Source organism: Dendropsophus ebraccatus, chromosome 15, assembly GCF_027789765.1.
Source record: "Dendropsophus ebraccatus isolate aDenEbr1 chromosome 15, aDenEbr1.pat, whole genome shotgun sequence".
In the NCBI taxonomy this organism is placed as follows: domain Eukaryota; kingdom Metazoa; phylum Chordata; class Amphibia; order Anura; family Hylidae; genus Dendropsophus; species Dendropsophus ebraccatus.
This window is the reverse complement of record NC_091468.1, coordinates 22,771,607-22,794,497: the sequence shown is the minus strand read 5'-3', so window position 1 is coordinate 22,794,497 and position 22,891 is coordinate 22,771,607. Positions and strand designations below refer to the sequence as shown.

Sequence of the window (22,891 nt, the reverse complement as noted above, 5' to 3'; positions counted from 1 at the left end):
TATTCGATCAAATATTCAATCCTATTAAAGTCTATGGGAACAAGTATTCGATTGGTGAAAAACATCTATTTGACCATTTGGAGGGTGAAATCGGAAGCTGGGGGATCTGAACGCTTATCGAATATTTATCGAATATTCGTGGGAATATCTATTCGATCGAACAGTATTCGCTCATCACTAATCAGAAGCAATGTGAGAAAATATTATTTTACTGAAAGACTAGTAGATACTTGGAACAAACTTCCAGCAGAGGTGGTTGGTAAATCTACAATAACAGAATTTAAAGTGACACTGTCACCCCCTATTTGCATTTTGACTGCTCTCCACAGGTGTAAGGGGTAAATGTTACAGCTTTCATTACTTATTTTATATTATACCTCATGGTGCTTGTTCTGGTAAAAAGTCGTTTTTATCACCTGTGGATTGGTATATGTGGGCGGGGCCTTGCAGCCTTTGTGACACATCGCTCCGCCCCTAGAGCCACTTAGCTGCGCCCCATCAGTAGCATCATTGCTGCATAGGCCCCGCCCCCTCAGTAGCCATTGGAAGGGCCAGCCTAAAGCTCTAGGCCCCACCCCCCTAGATTGTCCTACACCAATGGCCGCTGAGGGGGGTGCCTATGCGGCGATGATGTCACGGATGGGGTGGAGCTAAGTGGTGCTAGGGGCGGAGCACCATGAGATAAAATAAGTAATGAAAGCTGTAACATTTACCCTTTACACCTGTGGAGAGCAGTCAAAATGCAAATAGGGGGGGGGGGGGACAGTGTCACTATAAACATGCCTGGGATAAACATACATCTATCCTAAGATAATAGGAAAGGAAATACTAAAAGGGCAGACTAGATGGACCCAGTGGTCATTTTCTGCTGACAATCTTCTAGGTGTCAGAAGGCGGCCTATTACCTTAACATGTAAAGGGAAAAGGCAAAGTAAACTTACCTTAAGATGCACAGCCCCCTCTAATCTAAGGCTATGGGTACACAGAGATCTTGGCCACAATACAGCTTACAGCTTCAGAGATTGGCATGCAACTACTGAAAGTGAATGCGGTCACGTAGCCTACCAGTGGCTGCCACCCTCCAGACACCAGCAATCTGTCCAGGATAGTCTGGAGGCTGCCACATTCTAGTGACACATCCTTTTTGGTTTTTACCCTTTCCTGCCACATCCATTTTTTACATTTTATTTTTTTTTTGCACTTTCACTATCTCTTATTACAGGTGTAATAGGAGCACAGCCATTGTATCCTGGGGGCATTCAGAAGAGCCCCCTGGCTGCCATGACAACTGATTGACACTTGTGATTACACTATGTGGGACAAGCATCTAACCACCTAAATGCCATAGTGACCACTGACTGGGGCATCTGGGTGGTTACAGATGGCATCAGAGTTATCCCCACTATGAGCTGCTCCATACTTAAAATGTCAGGAAGGAATTAAAGGCCACCTCCACCTTCACAGCCTATTATTGTTCCATGGTGCATAGAAAAATTAGGCATCTTTGCAATAGTCTTGATTAAATAAAATACTACTACACAAACCAGTCTCCATAGTAACAGACAACGGATTATTCCATTGTAGTCTGATCATGTTGTCATAGTGGCTCAGATTTTGGCTGTGCTCACACTGAAATTTTTCTGTCTGTTTAATGTATCTGTTGAATGAAAAAGAAAAAAAAAAAAAAAAAACGGACTGCACAAACGCGGTGTGAACCCAGCCTTACCGAGCTACCTGAAACTGACTGCAACCAATCACAGTTCCCTGTGTTATCTTACCATATCTCATCAGGATATGTAACAAGCTGTGATTGGTTGTTGCACAGGGTTCAGGCAGTGGGATCATCTGGGTCACTGCCTGCCATCTGTTCCCCTTTGTGGAGAATGACTGATAGATCAGACTCTGTTACCATGAAAACATAGATCTGCATAGGAGCTGTATACAGAAAACAACTGTACACTAAACTACACAATCTTCTCCACAACCAAAACTACACTACACACAGTGCACTCTGCAACCCACACTACACTACACACAGTGCATTCTACAACTCTCTGTGCACACAAACTGCACTCCACTCTCCAACCCACACTACACACAGTCCTCTCCACAACAAAACTACACTACACATTGTGCACTCTACAACCCTCTGTACACAACACACAGTCCTCTCCACAACCCACTCTACACTACACACAGTCCTCTCCACAACCCACACTACACTACACACAGTCCTCTCCACAACCCACTCTACACTACACAGTCCTCTCCACAACCCACACTACACTACACACAGTCCTCCCCACAACCCACACTACACACAGTCCTCTCCACAACCCACTCTACACAGTCCTCTCCACAACCCACTCTACACTACACACAGTCCTCTCCACAATCCACACTACACTACACACAGTCCTCTCCACAACCCACTCTACACTACACAGTCCTCTCCACAACCCACACTACACTACACACAGTCCTCCCCACAACCCACACTACACACAGTCCTCCCTACAACCCACTCTATACTACACACAGTTCTCTCCACAACCCACTCTACACTACACACAGTCCTCTCCACAACCCACACTACACTACACACAGTCCTCTCCACAACCCACACTCCACTACACACAGTCCTCTCCACAACCCACAGTCCTCTCCACAACCCACTCTACACTACACACAGTCCTCTCCACAACCCACACTACACTACACACAGTCCTCTCCACAACCCACACTACACTACACTACACACAGTCCTCTCCACAACCCACAGTCCTCTCCACAACCCACACTACACTACACACAGTCCTCTCCACAACCCACTCTACACTACACAGTCCTCTCCACAACCCACACTACACTACACTACACTACACACAGTCCTCTCCACAACCCACAGTCCTCTCCACAACCCACACTACACTACACACAGTCCTCCCCACAACCCACACTACACACAGTCCTCTCCACAACCCACTTTACACAGTCCTCTCCACAACCCACTCTACACTACACACAGTCCTCTCCACAACCCACTCTACACTACACACAGTCCTCTCCACAATCCACACTACACTACACACAGTCCTCTCCACAACCCACTCTACACTACACACAGTCCTCTCCACAATCCACACTACACTACACACAGTCCTCTCCACAACCCACACTACACTACACACAGTCCTCTCCACAACCCACACTCCACTACACACAGTCCTCTCCACAACCCACACTACACTACACACAGTCCTCCCCACAACCCACACTACACACAGTCCTCTCCACAACCCACTCTACACTACACAGTCCTCTCCACAACCCACACTACACTACACACAGTCCTCTCCACAACCCACTCCACACTACACACAGTCCTCTCCACAACCCACACTACACTACACACAGAGCACTTCACAACACACTCCACTACACAGGCCGCATCCTGTCATACATATAGAGCACTATATATCCCATAGAGCAGACACAGCTCTACTACGTGTATAAGACCTGCACATGGGAACTGCACACATCTGACTACTGAGCATGCGCAGCACCATCACTGCCCCCTCCCAGCCCAGGAACTCCGGGAGCAGCAGCTGCTGACACAGAGGAGACACATTGTAACAACAAGTATCCGAGGAGCCCCCCGAGCCGCGAGCGCCCCCTCCCCACATGTGCCGGGGACAGCAGCCAGCTGGTGAGTGCCCCCTCATGTCATACCATGTATATCTGGGTGCTGTATACTGTGCTGGGAGCTTCATGTCTTCCATCTCATGGTAAACACAATGTATCACAGAGCTGGGGGAGGGGGCACTTACTTTTAGGGGTGACTGTATGGCATGTAAGGGTTGTGCTCTGTATACTTACATGATATGTATCATCAGTAGAGCAGACCTGCTATAGCTAACCCCTGAGGGGAGACAAGTGTCAGGGATTACCACACCTAATAAAGCTGGGAAGATTGAAACTAACTTTGTAAAAAGTTTTTGCAGAGTCAAAGGGCAGAATGTATAGAAACCAGTGGACATTAGAGAAGTTAATGAGACCCATGTGACAGGGGCTGTATGTGTATATGGAGAAGCCTGTAACTTAATAACTTTTCCTTATGAATACATTTTCCTGCCATCCTGTCCAGATCCGCACCATGATCGCTGTTTTCCACCCAAAACTATAAAGAAAACTTTGGAAAAAAATGTATTTATGGGTAGAAAACTGAGTGCTGTATGGCAGCCGCTGCAAATATGGTATCAGGTGATTGTATGTTATTAAAGGGTGCGAGCATGAGCAGTGTGTACATAAGTTATCACCGCTATGGAGTCCTGGACTTAAAGGGTTTATGCAGGATTAAAAAAAAAAAAAAAAAATCATCACACCTGTCTTCAGGTTGTGTGTGGTAATACAACTCTGCTCTGTTCACTTCAATTGAACTAGGTGGCAATACCACACCCAAACTGAGCACAAGAGTGGCGCTGTTTCTGAAGGAAAGCGATCATAGTTTTTCTAATCCTGGGGTCTGAAATACTGTCCATGGGTTTATAGGGTAGTCACTCAAATAGGACTGAGCTGCAATGCCAATCACAGCCATGGAGGAGAGTGGCGCTGTTTATGGGGCGGAATCTCACTGTAAGGCCATGTTCACATGGCATAAGACACTGACCGTTCTGTGACCTGGATGATCTTCACTTCTGCTGAATTCGGATGAATAGCAGCCGCAGAAAACCTGTCAGTTCACACAATGGAGTGTGTGGCTCTGGCCGCACGCACCATTGTGAGCAGCGGTGCGCCTGCATCCGAATTCACCGCTGCTAACAAGCCGAAGCCGCACGCTCCATTGTGTGACTTGACAGGTTCTCTAGGGCTGCTCTTCAATGCAGCCGCAGCCTGACAGTTTTTTTGTGCGGCCGCTAGCGATCCCAGCCAGAGTGTGTACTATATGTATACACTCCGTCCGGGATTCCCTCTAGCTGCAGCACAACGTGAGTTATTAATCACGGCCGTGTTGCAAATCGGCAACATTGGCCGCGATTAAAACTTAACTTATGTTGTGTGAGCGTGGCCTAAGGCTGTGTTCCCACGTTGTATAAACAGCCATTCTGCATGAACGGCCATTGTTCAAGACTACCTACGGACAGAATTAATTATCATAATCATGAACATAGCCTAAAAAGGTATTCCAACCCATTGTGAGTGACGTTATATCGCTGGGATAAGTCCGGCGCTGATATTTGTCAGGATCGCTCCTAGACTTGTGGTGTTATTATTTGCAGTTTTTTTATGATGTGTTTTGGGTAGGCTCACACAACACTTTTCTTGTGGAGTTTGAAGCATATTCTGTGTCAAAATTCTGTTAAAATTTGATAATGATCTCCCAGCCACACAGAGTTTGCACTACCCCATTCACTTGCAACAGAAAATGAGGCCTGTTATGGTGCGTTTACAAAGAGAAATTTATCTGACAGATTTTTGAAGCCAAAGCCAGGAATGGACTATAAACAGGAAACAGGTCAAAAAGGAAAGATATTTCTCCCCTTCTCAAATTCATTCCTGGCTTTGGCTTCAAAAATCTGTCAGATCTCTCTGTGTAAACGCACCATTACTTATTGTGGGCAGAAACAACAAGCATTAAAGGGGTACTCCGGCCTGGGGGCTTTTTTTTATCTGGCCGGGGACGAGGTGGCTGAGGGCAACAATGTCCACTCACCTCCCCGGTTCCAGTGGCAGGTCCCTGCCATTGCACCAATACATGTCAGATTTTAATCAGCTGTGTAAACCCGTTCCTCCGTTCCTATAAATCTCTTTAATTTTAGGGTGTGCTCACACAGGAGTGAAATGCATCAGATTTGGTTGTTGACTTCCTTATTGAAACTAATTGGGAATAAATTTTTTTCACTGCATATTTTGTGCTGAATTAGGCACTGTTCACACAGCGTTTTTTTTTTTTTTTTTTTTTTTTTTGCAATCCCTCTTATGCAAAAAACGGATGAAAAAAACAAATGAATTTTTGTGCATCTGTTTTCATCCGTCCTTTTTTTTTTTTTTTTTTCATTGACTTCCCTTTATAAAAATAAAGGGATCAAAATGCATCTGTATTCTTCAATGTACACTCAATTGTGTTCGAACAATTTTTGTGTACACTAAAAAAAACCTAATGTTTTTAAACAGTTTTATTTAGCCTTTTTTATAATTGTTGTCAATATAAAAATAGATCAAAACTTTTTTTTTTTTTTTAATGAGGATCAAAATGGACAGCAGTTTGTGCCTCCGTAGTGGTCCTCAATTCATGGACCGCTACATTCTAGGCAGTGGCCCTATCCGCAATTGCTCATCCGCATTACAGCATGTCCTTTTTTATTTTTGCGGCCTATTCGTAGATCTGCGAAAATAAATTTTTGTCCATAATTGCGGATCTGCAAAAATTTTGCGGACGTGTGAATGAGGCCTTCCAATGCTCAACACTTTATATTGCAGTTGCCTCTATGGAAAATTGCTATTTTTACTTGCAATTTTCAGCGCTGTTATCATTGTTGTTATCAGAGAATGCAATCACAATGTCATAATAGTCACGGGACGTTATAACTATACATGCAGATATATTATGAGTTTTTCAGAGTGACTTTATTTAATCTACATTGGTTTTAACGACTTTTTGGGAGCATTTTCTGCTGTACAATGTATCCTTATAGGAGAACGTTTACATCCCATACAGTAACTGGTTATTGCTGGGAATGAAAGGCTCTTTGTTGCCTCCTTCCTCCATTTAGAAGGCCTTTTAGCCTTTTTTTTTTTTTTCATTTATTTTTTTGACCTTTAGCCTTTTTTTAAAAAAAATATACAGGAACACATTTTTGAAAGGTTTGTGCTTTTTTTTTTTTTTTTTGCCAAAAGTCCCATATTTTCCTCGTATGTGCTCGTATTTTTTAAAGGCACTAAATTCTTATGGGCAACGGGGTCTATTTGCAGTAAGGATCTTACGTAACTACTTCTGCTAGGTGCCATCCTGAGCATGAACCCGTCTCCTGGTATTTGCTGAACTTTCTGGTGTTTCCTGTAACCTAATTCCACAGGGGAGGATTGAAAGCTGGTTTAACGTGTTCGTCCTCCTGAGCGGCAGACACGCTGAGTATCACTGCCGTCTCCTGGACCTTCCCTGATATAATCGGGGGACATGTGGATCGCATTCATTTATACATGACAACTTTAGGTAGATTCACATGTTACATCAACTTCTGCAAATGGCAGGGATTTCCCACGATCTTACAGAAATCACTGTAAATACCACAATATAACCACACTTTCGCATGGTTTTCTTAATCTTACTAGCACTTTGCATTTGTGGTAGATACTGCGTTAGTGACCCTAATGTTCCTCTATGGGAAGAAGTGGGATATCAGGTTGCATATGCCCATGTAATCCCCCTCTGTCTTTTTTACTGTGAAAAATTGCCATTATCATCATGTATTCCTGACCTTAGACTAGGTCCTTATGTTCTACCAGTGGGACGTTGGGGAGATACTCCACCGCCATCTGGAAGCTTGGAACATATCCTCTATGTGGAGCATATGGGAATGGGTTGCTGAGATGATGATACCCCTTTTCATTTTGAGGATCACACAGGAATTTGAAGTGTTACTGCCACTTTAAAAAAAAAAAAAAAAAACTCCCGACAAGTCACATGCTGGGGATTTTTGTGCAGATTTGTACTCAGAAAATGTACACTAGATTACAGCACTTTAAACGTGTGTTAGGGCCACATTAGACTGCCCGATATTTAGGAGCAAGCAAGCTGATCTGTCAGGTTGCTCCTTGTTCCCCACAAGCGGGGGGATCGTTAAGGTGGCCGATAGGAGAGAGCGGTGATCTGCTCCTATTACACGAAGCAACGGCCAGCAGACCATCGCTATCTTTATCAGGATTTTAGGTCATGTTTTAAATCAACTGATTAAAGTCATCGTGCATGACGGCTGATCATTGATTTAATTACCTATTACATGAATTAATTATCGGCCAGAACAGGTGGTAATCGGTCAAGTACGGCTGATAATCACTTTGTCTAATAGAATCCTAAAACTATGTTCCCACACAGTATTTTTCTTAGTATTTTGGTTTTGGTATTTTTCAACCAAAACCAGGAGTAGACTAAAAACATAGGCTATTTTCACACAATGTTGAAATTGAGTGGACTGCCATCATTAACAGCAGCTAATTGGCTTTATTTTAAAATAACTGCCGTTATTGGCCATAAAATGAGGGCCATCGACTAAATTTCATCAGTATGTGAACATAGCCTTTCTGTGTTTTGAATCCACTCCTGGTTTTGGTTAAAAAAATACTGACCATAATACGTAACCTAAGGCCATGTTCACACACTGTATTTTATATTTTTTTTTTTAAACGGCCGTTGTTGCAGATTGCCAAAAGTGCCCGCGGGAGAGCAGTATGCCGGGACCCCGTGCAGCGAGGACAGGTAATGTATACAGAGCGGGAGCCGGGCGGCAGCTGAAGGGGTTAAGCTGCGGGCAGAATTACATACACGCAGTGGTCGTTCAGACCGCTGTGCGTATGTAGTGAAAGTCATCTGCCAGGACCTAGCCGACTCGGAGCGTTAACGCAGCGAGTCGTTACGTGTGAAGCTGCCCTAAGTCTGGATTTTGCTGACAATAACCTATTGCTCTACAGAAAAATCTTCACATTTAGGATAGCTTCACTTGTCTTGGATTCGCAGCGGATTTCACACTGCTAGTTTGCAGCAAAATCTGCTGCAAATCCTGGTACTGTGATCTTCAACGGGGTTACATACTCGCAGCAGAATTTTCATTCTGCTGCGAGTATGTAACACCGGCCCTTTAACTGAGGCTCCCAGCTCCCGCTCAGCCAATCGGTACACAGCCCTGCTGCGAATCCAGTATGTGTGAAGCTACCCAATTAAATAAACAAACAAAAAAACACCACAAAAATGTCTATACTTACTAATCCCTGATACCTTCATTGTCACTTGCCAATAGTCACATGGGTCAACACATCACTGGAGACCAAGAGGGACATGTATCAAGTGCCACACTGAACGCTTTCTGGCGCAGAAAGCCCACTTGTGCATAAATTTATTCGAGTGGCGGGGAGGGGGGCATTCCGGGAGTGCGGCAGTTGTTGGTTTTTTTTTTTTTTTTTTTTAAGCGTAAAAATGATAGTAAAACCTACGCCAGCATAATCTTCCCATCTCCTGGGAACTACACAGCAAAAACTGCACAATTTTTCCAATTAGAAATGTAGTAACTTTGGAAATTGTCCAGTGTCTCCATGGTAACAGACAACAAACAAGCCCTTTTGTAGTCTGATCCTGCATTTTTGTTCCTTTTTACTTGTCCCTAACAACTCCACCAAATGTAACAACCAAATTGTGTCTGGCTTTGGCAAACACTGCCAGGACTATAAGTAACTCCTGACTATGCCAAGTCACCATCGGAGTGTAGCACTGTCCCCTGGTGCTAAACAGAACCCATAGCATATGAAATTCTCCATGAGGAATTATGTCAATAAATGTTTCGTCATTCCCCAATAAGATAAGGTGAGTGTCTACTTTGGCTGCTTTATGCAATGTGAGTATTGGAGTGTGGCCAAGTTGACTTATTTGCAAACAGTCAGTGCGCTTTATATATGACAGCTATATATATATAAGTGGAACACTCAGACCTATAGAGACCAATTACCTATACATACTTAGAATGCTTGAGATGTCCAGCAAATATAATATCAAGAACTGGGTTTGACTCGCAAACATTTCTACTTGTCCTTCACATGAATGAATCACTATTTACCAAAAATTATCATTTGCCAAAGTAATACAGCGTGTTTGCCCATTTCTTATCTATTTCTGGGAAAGGAAAGTGTAATGTAAAAGTACAGCTGTCATCGTCATCCTTCTTGGCCTCCTAGATGTATAACTATCACACAGCTGCAGTTCAAGAGAAGCCGGATGACATCGGCATGTCGACCATTACAGCTCTACTAGTTATTGTCAGCCATCTTTCCTATATTCTAGAACACCAACCTTACATCCATGGCCCAATAGAGAATAAATGGAATGGCAATGTGTTTGGGTATCCTGTTGCTCCATTCTGATGGGAGACTCGGGTCGCCCATTCTTGAGATTATGATGGGCCAACTGCTTAACAAATAGTAATCTAGTATCCTGAGGCCAGCCAGGTATGACAGGAATTGTAGTTTTGCAACAGATGGTGGGCCGGAGGTTCCCAGTCCCTGGGAAAGGCAATAAGTTGTAAATATGGGACAACATTTCTGGCTTCGATGGCCCATTTTTAGCTGTTAAAGGGGTTAAAAGGATACAAAACAGCCCACACCCCTGTCCTCAGGTTATGTGTGGTATAATTCAGTTCCATTTACATCAAAATCAGAGTGATGCTGTTTCTGGAAGAAAGCCGCCATGTTTTTTTTAAAACTGGTTATTTAGTGACCCATTCCTGTGGGTAGGGAATAAGTGTCCATGGTGGAAGAACCCCTTCGAACATTTCAGGACCACATACTTTCCATAGATGTATGTAATGTTACAGTAGTAACCTGGCATCAGATGAGCTGTCGGAAGGTTCAGATAAAACCGGTTCTTGTTGATTTGCAGATCCTGCTATCGCATGTCAGCCCTCTGTGTACCGTGGATACAAATATGTCCCACGGGCTTCTGTGGAGTACCAGAAAAGTGATGTCATCATGTGTCTATGGGCACACAACATTAAAATTCACTTTTAAATAGATAGATGTTGAAGGGATCAGTGACAGGAAGAGCAATTTGGACCCAATTGGTGGGAACAACTTATATCCTATAGGGATAATGGTTTGTCTGCTGTGGGACCACCCACCTCTATGGACACCCAAGACCCCATTACTGAAGATGGATCTGTTTAGCTACCATTGGTCTTTGTAATAAATTAGAATGTATAGAACATTTACTTACAGCCCTATGGGAGCACTCCAGTCATTGTACATGCAGTACAAGAATATGGTCAATGTCTGTATACAGACACCCAGTGTAATAAACTATGGGTAGGCAGTGGAAGCAAATCAAACAAAATCACAATGAATAAACTTCAGCGATGAGAAGAAAGGAAAAAGGTAAATAAGGCAAGACAAAGGTCAAAAGGTAGAAAGATGGGGGAGGGCGTATTAATAAGCCAGATAATACATAAAGAGTCAAGGGTGTAACTCTAGTGCTGAGCCCTGGGCCAAACATTTAGCATGTGCCTCTTAGGGCCCTATTCCACCGGACGATTATCGTTTGCATAATCGTTAACGATTAACCATCTCAAACGACCGCTATTGCGAAAGACCTGAAAACGTTCACTCATTTCCATGGAACGATAATCGTTACTTATGATCGTATTTGCGATTGTTTTTTCTTTGCTATTTCTTAGCTATTGCGTTTATATCTACTGCGAATGACCGAACAACGTCTTATTCAATGCGAACGATTTGCGAACGAGCAACGATAAAAATAGGTCCAGGTCTTACAAAGCGATCAACGATTTCTCGTTTGGTCGTTTATCGTTAAGTGCATTTCAACCGAACAATTATCGTTTAGATTCGAACGATTGAACGATAATCGTCCGGTGGAATAGGGTCCTTAGACAGAAATACCCGTAAGCACTTGCTTACCTCTCCTCTCTGCTGGCTTCTCATCAGGCTTTAGCACATAGATACCATTGCCAGCATACAATGTGCTGATGTACTTGATGTCCAGGCCCTTGTATGTGTTGTTACACTATGCTGGAGCTTGTGTGCTGGCCCTGAAGGGCCTGATGTGGTGTTGGTGTGGGGCCCGTTTCCAAAAGTGACCACCGCGACCTTCTATAACAGGGATGTCAAACTCAGGCCCTCCAGCTGTTACTAAACTACAATTCCCATCATGCCTGGACAGCCAAAGCTTTAGCTTTGGCTGTCCAGGCATGATGGGAATTGTAGTCATCTAACAGCTGGAGAGCCTGGGTTTGACACCTTTGTTCTATCATAATCTCATATAATATATAATAATTCCACTTTCACCATCAGTGGAATATACATAAAGAGCAGATATTTGGGGCCCATATGATTCATGGACGCAATGTTGGCACCATCAAGGGAAATTGAGCTAAAACTGCTCTGTTGAGTCCCACAGACTGAGCGTATACATTCAGAAAATGGACTGAAATGTGATGTGAGCATGGCCTTACACATATATTTCAATGGCCAGCATGTAATACTGTGTATTCAATATATAAGTGCAATCGTCCTACATAAGCTGGAACCTTAGTATCATATAATGTGCTATTTTCTGGTAAGCCCAGAAGATCTGACTCTGGTATCTCCTCCAGCTTTTTTCTTATAAGTTATGGCCGGCTGCCGGCGGTGGAGTGCAGGATGACCAGACCGTGTTTGCTTGCTGTTTTTTTTATCCCTTTGCGAGTCAGACAGGATGCCTTATGTCATGGATCACCTGCTGCGTCTGGGATTATAAAGGGATCCTGGCACTGATGACATGAGCACTCGGGTTTGTTTGTTCATTGGGCAATTGCTTTTGCCATTGTCCTAGTACTAGATGCATCAACAGCTGTATATACCCAGTGCCCACAAAGCCTTGAATGAGCCTATCCAGTATGATATATGATAACACTCTGCTAATAAAGAGCAGTTAAACCAAAGGTGATTAGCCTATAATAGTACCAGGAGCGTTATAGGAGGCGAAGCAGATATGAGGCTTACATATGGCGGAGGAGATTTTATAGAATTCCCTGAAGAACGTTGCATCCATATCCTCTCCACAGTGGCTAATAGCAAGAAGCAGAAAGTTTAGACAACCTGCACTCCGTATACTTCTGCGGCGCGGTGCTCGTGGCAGTAAGTCACATAGAAAGTAGAATGAATCCCGGCACTCGCTTGTGTAAACTGCTTCAAAGGATGTTCATTACATCAACGCTGCACGCGTATCGACCAACCTGGTCTCAGCATGCTGTTGATAAAGACCAGGTTGGTCGATACGCGTGCAGCGTTGATGTAATAAACATCCTTTTGAAGCAGTTTACACAAGCGAGTGCCGGGATTCATTCTACTTTCTAATAGCAAGAAGCACTAGGGCACTGCAGCTAACCAGCAGCCTATATACAGTACTATCAGGAGAATGCCCTTCTTCAGTGCCGTAGGAGTAAGCTGAGAATGATTTGGGGTCTTGAAATTGACTGCAATGTATACCAGCAAAAATCCGATAAAACATCCAAAAGTTTATTAAAATGAATCCAGAAAAAATGTTACAGGTAAAAAACTGTCTCCCCTGTACCCTTGACGCATTTCACCTTTTGATCAAGGCCTAGCGCAGGACAAAACGCGTCAAGTTTACATCGGAGACTGCCTCTTTTTTTTTTTTTCAACATTTTTTTCTAGATTAATTTCAGTAAAGTTTTGAATGTTTTATCAGATTGTTGCTGGTATATCGTCTCTTGTACAGTTTGCAACACCTGGCTGTCTGCGGGTGCGGACCCTTGCATCTCCGATGATACCAGCAAGTCCCAAGATATTGTGTATCTCTAGCCTTTTGAAATGGCACATGTGATAAAAATCAACTAACATTTATTTTACCTAACTGGATAACCCCTTTAAAGGGGTTATCCAGCACTACAAAAACACGGCCACTTTTCCCCCTCTCTTGTCTCCAGATTGGTTTCAAACTCAGTTCCATTGAAGTAAATGGAGCTTAATTGCAAACCGCACCTGAACTGGAGAGAAGAGAGAGGGGAAAAGTGGCCATGTTTTTGTAGCGCTGAATAACCCCTTTAATGTAAAGCAAATCCGTGTCTGAACTGGTAGGGGTGAGAGACATGCGCCAATGCGATCCATACATATGGCAGATGGTAGCCCTGGTAAAAGCAATTGGTACAGTGCTAACAAATTTCTAAAGAAATGTCTTCCTCCCCATCAAGCAATATCTGTAGCAAATAAAGAGATAATAGAAATGAGTAAAGTCATAATGTCATTCTCATATAAAAGGAAGGAAGAGGAACCAGGATATCCAGCCTATTTGATTTGTAACTTTACAATCCACACTTTTGGTTTCAGATTTCCTAGTTCATAGATCCTGTATGAGTTCACATTAAGATTTACAGCCCGTCACCCCATTATTTTAGTAGGGGCATGTAACCCAGTATCATGTTGGCGTATTTAGGCACAACATGGGGAACCCATTGCCAATCTGTTCAGTAGAAGTAGAATATTTTTTCTGAAATTTTTTAGATAGATGAGAAAACCTCCATGTAGTCTTTAAAGAGTGATAAACTTTATGAAAGGTTGTAGGGAGCCGCGAGTGAAGTGTTCATGTGACTGTGTGACATCACCACATGGATACAACCCCTTTTAGCATCATTTAACTCGGGGGGCAGTTTGTTCTTCTGCGATCACAGGCAGCAATGTGACACTGACTTTATATTTACAAATCTTGCATAAACATAAAAGTGAACACTAGCTGTGGTTTCTACGTATTCTGGCACCTTTAGAGATGTCCGAAACTGCTGACAAAGAGGAAGAAAGCCACAATGTCAAAATCACACCCCGATGGCTACATGTAGAGATTTGTGCAACAGGAAGGAAAATGTGAACATGTACACAGATGACGTTTACTGCAAGACACTGCTGCCTCTTCAAGGGATTATTTGAAATAAGAAAAAAGTCAGACTTTATTCTTTTGTTTCCAGTGCAATACCAGACACAAACCAAGTGGTGCTCTTTAGGAGTAAAGTACTTTTATTTAAAGGGAATGTTTAATCAGAAAGTGACTTGCTGTTTAAATAATGTTTTTATGTTAAACATATTTTTAAAGAATTTTTGTTAATATTTTTTTAAAATTTTTCATTAAAATCTTGCAGTTTTCATTCTCACCACTGGGGCCAAAACTAAGCTGAGACTTCCTGTTTCTGTAGTGATCAGAGGAGGCTGCTGTAAAGTGATCTGTATAACATTACAGTAGATAGAGGAGCACCAGTAGATAGAGGAGACTGTGGAATGTCCTCTTTAAAGGTCACAGAGTACGCTCAGTAATGTTTCACATTCATCTCAAGGGGACAGACTCTGTCTATTGTTGTCTATGTCCATGAGTCTAGCTGTAAAGCATGTTACTTAATGCTGTTAAAAACAGCTTAGGCAAGATGGCGGTCCCCAAAAACAATGTACAAAAAACTAAATAAAAAACAGTTTTAGTATGTGATTTTAATCAGTAAAAGAAGATTCCTTATAAGGGGCATTACCAGAGATGCTATAGTGGAGGTGGAATGGTTCTATATTACAGATTTGTAGGCACTCTGTGCAGTGCATATTTTGGGAGAGGGCCGCTGTAATGCCGCATGTCATGGAACAAAGCTTATAATAGTGCAGCAGCATGATGTGACTGATACCAATCTCTCCTCTTATAACTGAGTCACTATCCGTACCTCCTCAATTATGTGATCTAGCAAGGTTCTTAATACTCCACCTTGCATGAAATCACAGTGTTATGCGTTTCTGCTTGGGTAATGCGAGACATTAAGGTTTTCTAGCTCCAGCAGATAACAATGGTCCGCTTGTTCTGTGCTTGCACTGTCTCCTCTGCTCTGTGTGGCTTAACCTTTCACTGATAGCTTCAATCCTCTATTTCAGATCAGGCCGGATGTTCCATTCCTTCCCCTTTCATTTTGGGGGTAACTCCTCCATCTTCTCGACCGGGGGTTTCAACCGCATCGGGAACAGTTCCAATGATTCCGAGAGTTATTGCTACAGCGGCCATAGGGGAAGCACGGTCCTCCAAGGGGTGACGTTTGGAGGAATCCCTACAGTCTTGGTTCTGGACGTCATCTGTTTTGTGGTAGGTGGTCGGTAGGATGACTACTAGATGTAAATTGCACCTAATTATAGTCCTTATAATTATATGACATTGGATAAATTAGTTGGATACGCTCTCCCATAGAAGTGTGTCCGCAAATAGAATTACCTATAATATTGTGCAAGCCACACAAAATAAATACAACTGCACAACAGGGCCCCTACGAATATACTAACCAGAGTTCTTTTTTTATTTCTTTTTATAGCTGTTGCTGCTGATTTTCTCCGTCATTCGGAAAAATTTCTGGGATTATGGACGGGTGGCCCTTGTATATGATGCTGAGAGGTATATACTACTAATGTAATTGTAATAAGGCCTGCACCTGCTTAGTGTACAGCTGTACCTTATCTGGGATGGGATCTTCTGTTTGTTCTCCAAGTCACATGACTTCCTCCTTCAGGACAATATGGAGGCCTTTGGCTCTATACACACCATGGGCTCTCCATCTGTTTAAAAACTACACCGCCCGCCATGCCTTTAGCTGTCAGGTCACATTGGGAGTTGCAGTTTTGCAACAGCTGGAGAACCACAGGTTGTGAACAGCCTAGCACTACAAAACATGAGTAAGCAAGCTGCAAGACCCCCCGATCGCTTAGCCGAGCTCATGTATTGTGGTGGTAGTGGTGGCTGCGACATTACTATACAGCGTCTGCTATAAAGATAACGCTACCCAGAACGCAAACCTGCTATAAAGATGACGCTACCCAGAATGCAATGCCTGATCAAGTTCTGTGCATGTGTTTTGAGCCCCCTGTTTTGACTCCCATCTACCCCAGCAATATGCACACAGCAGTCTGTTGGTCACTGCAGAGAGGGGGCGCTCTGTTTCCGTTCCTGTTCGCTGATAGCCAAATTTTTTTTCTAGCTGCTTTGACCATTAAAAGTACAGACCTGCAGCTTTAATATGTTTTCCCTATGGCAAATATGATAGAACCACCTTAAAGTGGACCAGTGCTGACCCTTGGCCTTGTTTTTAAGTGGTGGTCTTGGTTTGGTCTGGTTTCACACTTTGCAGTGTGTGACAGAATGTTGCTTTACATTGTGCAGGATGCCGCAGCGGAGATACCGGAGACTATCCTCATCATCCTCTGTAAATGAGGATCTAGAAAGGGACCGGGTATGTATGTAGTGCATCTTTGTTATACACATTTTGGTCCTGCAGCATTATTATTTTTTATACAATTGTTAGCCATCGGCTGCACATCGCTATTACACATCAGCTGATGATTTTTAGGTCATGACCTAAAGACACGATCAGCACATGATCATTGCCATCAGCTGATCGTTGTCTTTATTACACGGAGCAATGATCTGCTGAATCGGCCTAATTTGGCAGATTATTGCTCCGTGTAATAGGTTTCTGAAAGAAATCTGTGTCTCTACAACTCTCCTGTATTTTAGCATTTCATAGCTGTTTGTTTGTGATACATTCTCTTTTCCGCATTTTTAACTCCCATTTTATTTATGTGTTTCTTGCAGGGATTTTGCTCCTGGATATCCTCTGCTTTTCAGATGCAGTAAGTTCAAGCCTTAAAGGGACTGTATCGTGAGAAAATCACACACTGAGATAAAGTTTTTACTATAAATTTATAGTTTTGATGTGACTATGTATGTGCAAATGTTGCAGCTTTCTTATAAGCCACTAGATGATGATAATAGGCTTATACTGTTTTTTTTCTGAAACCATAGTCAACTTTGTTGTATAGCCTAAAGCAGAATGAACAGAGTCATCTCATTACCATTAAAAGGTGTATGTATGTGTTCTGTTGTATTGCTGGAGGTCTAGATAAGATAATAAAGGCCCTTTAACATTGTTTGTTGGCTAATTGCACAGATAGTGTCAGCCTATACATTGTTGGTAAGCTGTACATCTCCTCATGCAAGCGGGATTTGCTGATGACAATAGGTGGTTGGTCACACAAACTGCTTGTTAACTCCCAGTCATTGGTCTGATTGAAGGATCCTTTCATTGTGCGCTGATCCACTTGTACATAGTCAGCACTCTTATAGGGCAGCTGTCTGTCTTCCCCCCTGAAAAAATGACTGTACTTCATTTGTTCTTGAAGACTTTATTGGTCTAGGGATGCTTTTCTGGCAATTGGATCCTATTCATTGCCACTTCCATAAAGAATACACACTGCTGGGCTGACAATACAGAAAGTGTGTGTCCAATATGGTCGCCCCAAAGGATGATGAAATACATAACAAAAAGACAAACCAAATACCATATTTATCATCTGCAGACTGACATCTGATGCAACTAAAGTTACATATAAGACATATTCTCTAGGACTATAGCAGGGATGGGAAACCATCATCTTTCCAGCTATTGCAGAACTACAATTCCCATCATCCCTGGACAGCATGGGAATTGTAGTTTTGCAACTGTTGGAGGGCCAAAGGTTTCCTACCCCTGGACTAAAAGAAGGTCCTGCAACCATTCTAGCCATATATATAGTATTTATCTCCAGCAATTCATAGTCTTACTGACAATAATGATGCTTATTGTAACATCTTCTCTGTCCTAGTGATGAAGACATCTATGAGCGATGTGGAGAAGACGCCCTTCACTACCTTTCCTTCCAGCGTCACATTATATTCTTCCTGGTTATTGCCAGTGTCCTGTCTGTTGCCGTCATATTGCCGGTCAATCTCTCTGGGACTTTACTTGGTAATTGTCTGCCCAATATTGACTGCACTATTGAGGACTTTAGCTAAACTCTGACTGTGCATCATAGACACCACATACTAGCTACCGACTTATTTTATACAAAGTGTACACTTTAACGCTCATGTCATTATTGTTTCCTATTAGATAGTAAGTTCTTGAGGCTTTGGCTGTCAGTCATAATAATTAGGCTGTAGGATTGACTTTAACCATGTCCGACCACATTCGTTTATGGATACAGTTTTAGATTTGATGCTTACCCCTTAATAAGTCAACTGCTTGTATTACACGACAGGATTATAGTTTATGTTAAATCACTTTTTAGACAGGGGAATATGTTTAATTTTTTTTTTCTTTCTTTTAAAGATATGGATCCTTTAAGCTTTGGCAGGACCACTATAGCAAATTTACAGCATGAGTAAGTATTGGTTAAAAAAATGTTAGTGTTGTAGTATATTTCACTTTGTATGAAGTGAATGGTCCAAAACTGTGTACCTTGGTTTAATAGAAACTTGGATTAAGAGCATTTTGCCAGAAGGGCTCACAGTTTTTCAAAATTGTGACTTGGTTTAAGAGCATTGATTTGGTTTAAGAGCTCCCCTCTAGTGGGTGAGAGGGCGAGTGGGGGAGGGACATGGTCTGCATAGAAGTGTCTACAGCACTGTACTCTGACCCAGGAAGTCTCCCTCACCTTCCAAAGCAGACCTATTTCAGGCTGGAGCTTACATCAGGGGACAGGACTGTGGGAGTAATATCTTTATAGCTTTAACAGCTATCTCCCCGGACAGAGAGCGCTGCATGTATGTGCCCATATCTGACCTGCTCATTCCTTCATTCTCCCTGCAGTCTCTGTCCCCCCTTGTGTTTCCCATCCTCTCCATTCCTGCTATAATGTGCCTGCATTCACACTCAGCTATACACACTGCTGCTATAATGTGCCTGCACTTACACTCAGCTATACACACTGCTGCTATAACATGCCTGCACTCACGCTCAGCCATTCACAGTGCTGCAAAGAAAAGTTTCTGTCACTGTCCTCCTGCATAGTTCTGTGATTCTCATTTTCTGATTGGTCCATGCTGAACACACACCCCTTTCCCATTGCTGTCATGTGACCACACAGACCTCTGACAGCAGCCCTGCTTCTCTTTTCTAGCCTGTTGTACTATGCTACTGCATTATGGGGATCTGGAGTTCCATCCTTTATCTACAAACTTCTGCTGTTTTTTCTTTCCTATGCACTTACTATACATTATACTTCACATGCTGCTTGGCTGTACACTACAGTAACTTAAACTTAACTTACTGTACAAGGTGTCGCATTATTGCCCTACTGAAATAAATAGGACACAGCTGCAGTACCTTACACCGCCACTACAAATAGTACAGCAGTACAAATGTGAGCAGTTGTAAACATTGAAGACGTTTTGGCACTCCAATAAGCTCCATGGCCCTGTCACACAAAGAATCACAGGGGTCTCAGGAGTCTAACCCCTGTGGATATTTTACAGATGGCTTATCCTAAGACTAGGCTTTCAGTTTTAACCTTCTGATACCCCTTTAACCCTTGGAGTAAAGGCCAACTTTTTAAAATAATTTCTTTAAAGGAGAACTCTGGCAAAAATTAATTTTTTTAAAAGTTATGTCTTAAAGGAGAAGTCCGGCCAAAATTATTTTTTTTATATGTTATTACTTATGGAAAATTATACAATTTTCGAATGTACATTAATAATGGGAAATGCTCATATACTCCTATTTCCCTCTATTTCCCTTAATTTAGTGTATCAGGAAGTGTTAGAATTCTCTCAGAAGCAGTGACATCACGAAGAATGGTGTAATTCCTATGGAGTGTCCAGAAGGGGGCACTCTATATAGAAGTCAATGAGTACCATTGACTTCTATATATATAGTGCGCCCCTTCTGGACACTCCATAGGAATTACAATGGATGTGTGTATCTATTGTAATGTTATGTACTGTACTTTGTGATTGAATACATTTATGGAATACTTTGGGGAGCAAGTGTCCTTTCTCCCCAAAGTATCCCATAAGTGTATTCAATTTGCAGGGCACCGAGCAGGGAGGGAGAGAAGTGCCAGCGGGGTGGGGGCGGGCTGCCGCGGCCGGCTTGCAGGGGCAGATAGCGGCGGCCGGCCGGATAGTGTGAGGAGCTGTGCGGGCGGGTGGGAGTCAGCGGCGCGGGCGGCATGGAGTCAGTGGCGCGATAGTGTTTGAAGCCGGGAGGGGGCATGAAGAGCAGCCCTTGTGTGAGCGGCGGCGATGTGATAGGGATAGCACAGGTACTACTCCCCCATTATCTGCAGATAATGTAGAAGTAGTACTTTGTATATGTGCTCAGCACCGAGCAGGGAGGGGGGAGGTAGATGGCACTTCTCTCCCTCCCTGCTCAGTGCCCTGCAAATGTATTCATTGAATACATTTATGAAATACTTTGGGGAGAAAGGACACTTTCTCCCCAAAGTATTCCATAAATGTATTCAATCACAAAGTACAGTACATAACATTACATTACATACACACATCCATTGTAATTCCTATGGAGTGTCCAGCAGGGGGCACACTATATATAGAAGTCAATGGTACTCATTGACTTCTATATATATATAGAGCGCCCCCTGCTAAACACTCCATAGGAATTACACCATTCGTCGTGACGTAACTGCTTCTGAGAGAATTCTATTTCCCATTATTAATGTACATTAGAAAATTGTATAACTTTCCATAAGTAATAACATATAAAAAATAATTTTGGCCGGACTTCTCCATTAAGGAAAGTTAGACAAATTCCTAGTGTACACTTATTATGGGAAATGAACATATAGTGCTATTTCTCTCAATTAAGTCGTTCAGACAGGCTTCAATTTCTCAAAAAAAAAAAGTGTCCAGCAGGGGGCGCATTATATGTAGAAATTACATTGTAAAAAATTTCCTATGCTTTATTCACAAAATTCAGCTACCGTGGCTCTTCCCAACCTCCTGCCACCCTGACAGGAGCCCTGTAGTGTAAAAATCCCCCCCCCCCCCCCCAAGGACCCCAAAACTGCCCCCTCTCTACCCGCTGCAGTAAATGACCATGTTTGTCAGGAGAGAGACAGTTGGGACCACAATATAGCAGCGTTCAGTGTGGAGTTTGAGGGTCTTTGGGTGGGGGGAATGCTTTTACTGGGGGCTTCTGTCGGGGGGGGGGGGGGGGGATCAACCACATCACCAGCAGCCCTGTCCTCTGTCCTATGTGCTGTTGATGGGGCTGCTGGCATTGTGATGTGGTTGGGGTGGCTGTTTGGGGGTTCTTGGGGGGATTTTTACACTACAGGGCTCCTGTCGGGTGAGGGGAGGTTGAGGAGAGCCAAGGTAGCTGAATTTTGTGAACAAGGCAAAGGAGAGCATATTTTTACAATGTAATTTCTACATATAATGCGCCCCCTGCTGGACAGAATGTAAAATACACGTGACGTCACGTTTTTTTAAGAGAAATTTAAGCCTCATTCCCATTTAAGGGAAATAGCACTACATGTGCATTTCCCATAATTAGTGTACATTAGGGATTTGTCTAACTTTGCTTATGTAATAACATATTAAAAAAATAAATTTTGGCCAGAGTTCTCCTCTAACTCCTAAACAGAGCGGATCCTGAGCCTTTTGTGTTTGTATTTGCAGAGACAGTCTTATTTGGCTCCACACGGTCGTAGGTGTTGTCTATCTCATCCTAATCGTAGTCCTCATGCGACATCATACATCTGCCATCAAATACAAGGAGGAGAATACGGTCAGTACACAGTTTTTTTAATGGCCACGGTCACTGAACTGTACATAACATTATTAGTATATGTGAAACCTATTAGGTCACATAGCCTTTCTCGTCTTACAAAAGACTGTAGTCTCTAAAAGGTGTAAAAAATAAAAGACCGGAGGAGGGGGGTGCAGCTGCAGTTAGAATTATTTATTTCATCTAAAGTCATGAAGGGAAGAGGGGAGGGAGAGCTGGAGAAGGAGACACACTGTGCAGAGCGTACCTCACACCAGAAAGAGCCGCCCACTCAGCGGACATGAGCTATACATCTTTTCCTACAAGGGTGTCCTAGCTATAGGTCTCTTGTGCCTAATGCAAAGTGTAGTGCTAGATGTTCGTGGTATAAACTGATGAGACTTGTCTTTCTCTTTCACAGGTAAAACAAACATTGTTCATAACAGGACTACCCCGTAATGCAGAAAAGGAGACCATCAGCAGTCATTTCAGGTAGGCGTAAAGCTGATAGTGTTGCCTTTAAATTGCTCCTCCAATTTTAAACTTTTATTTTGTTTTCAGAT

The 22,891-nt window shown here is 42.8% G+C and overlaps 1 protein-coding gene across 1 annotated transcript in view; it reads left to right on the top strand.

Annotated features, from left to right (window-relative positions):
- Nucleotides 1–3,572: 3,572 nt before the first annotated feature.
- The window catches only part of TMEM63A (transmembrane protein 63A), a 31,585-nt gene continuing 12,266 nt past the window's right edge, over nt 3,573–22,891 (top strand). Inside the window, exons 1-9 of the mRNA XM_069954173.1 lie at nt 3,573–3,709; nt 15,673–15,877; nt 16,101–16,180; nt 16,943–17,012; nt 17,375–17,412; nt 18,424–18,566; nt 18,930–18,981; nt 22,241–22,349; nt 22,750–22,820. Of these exons, the coding sequence (XP_069810274.1) occupies nt 15,683–15,877; nt 16,101–16,180; nt 16,943–17,012; nt 17,375–17,412; nt 18,424–18,566; nt 18,930–18,981; nt 22,241–22,349; nt 22,750–22,820 (758 nt within the window). The 5' untranslated portion in view covers nt 3,573–3,709; nt 15,673–15,682. The remainder of the gene's footprint in view (nt 3,710–15,672; nt 15,878–16,100; nt 16,181–16,942; nt 17,013–17,374; nt 17,413–18,423; nt 18,567–18,929; nt 18,982–22,240; nt 22,350–22,749; nt 22,821–22,891) is intronic.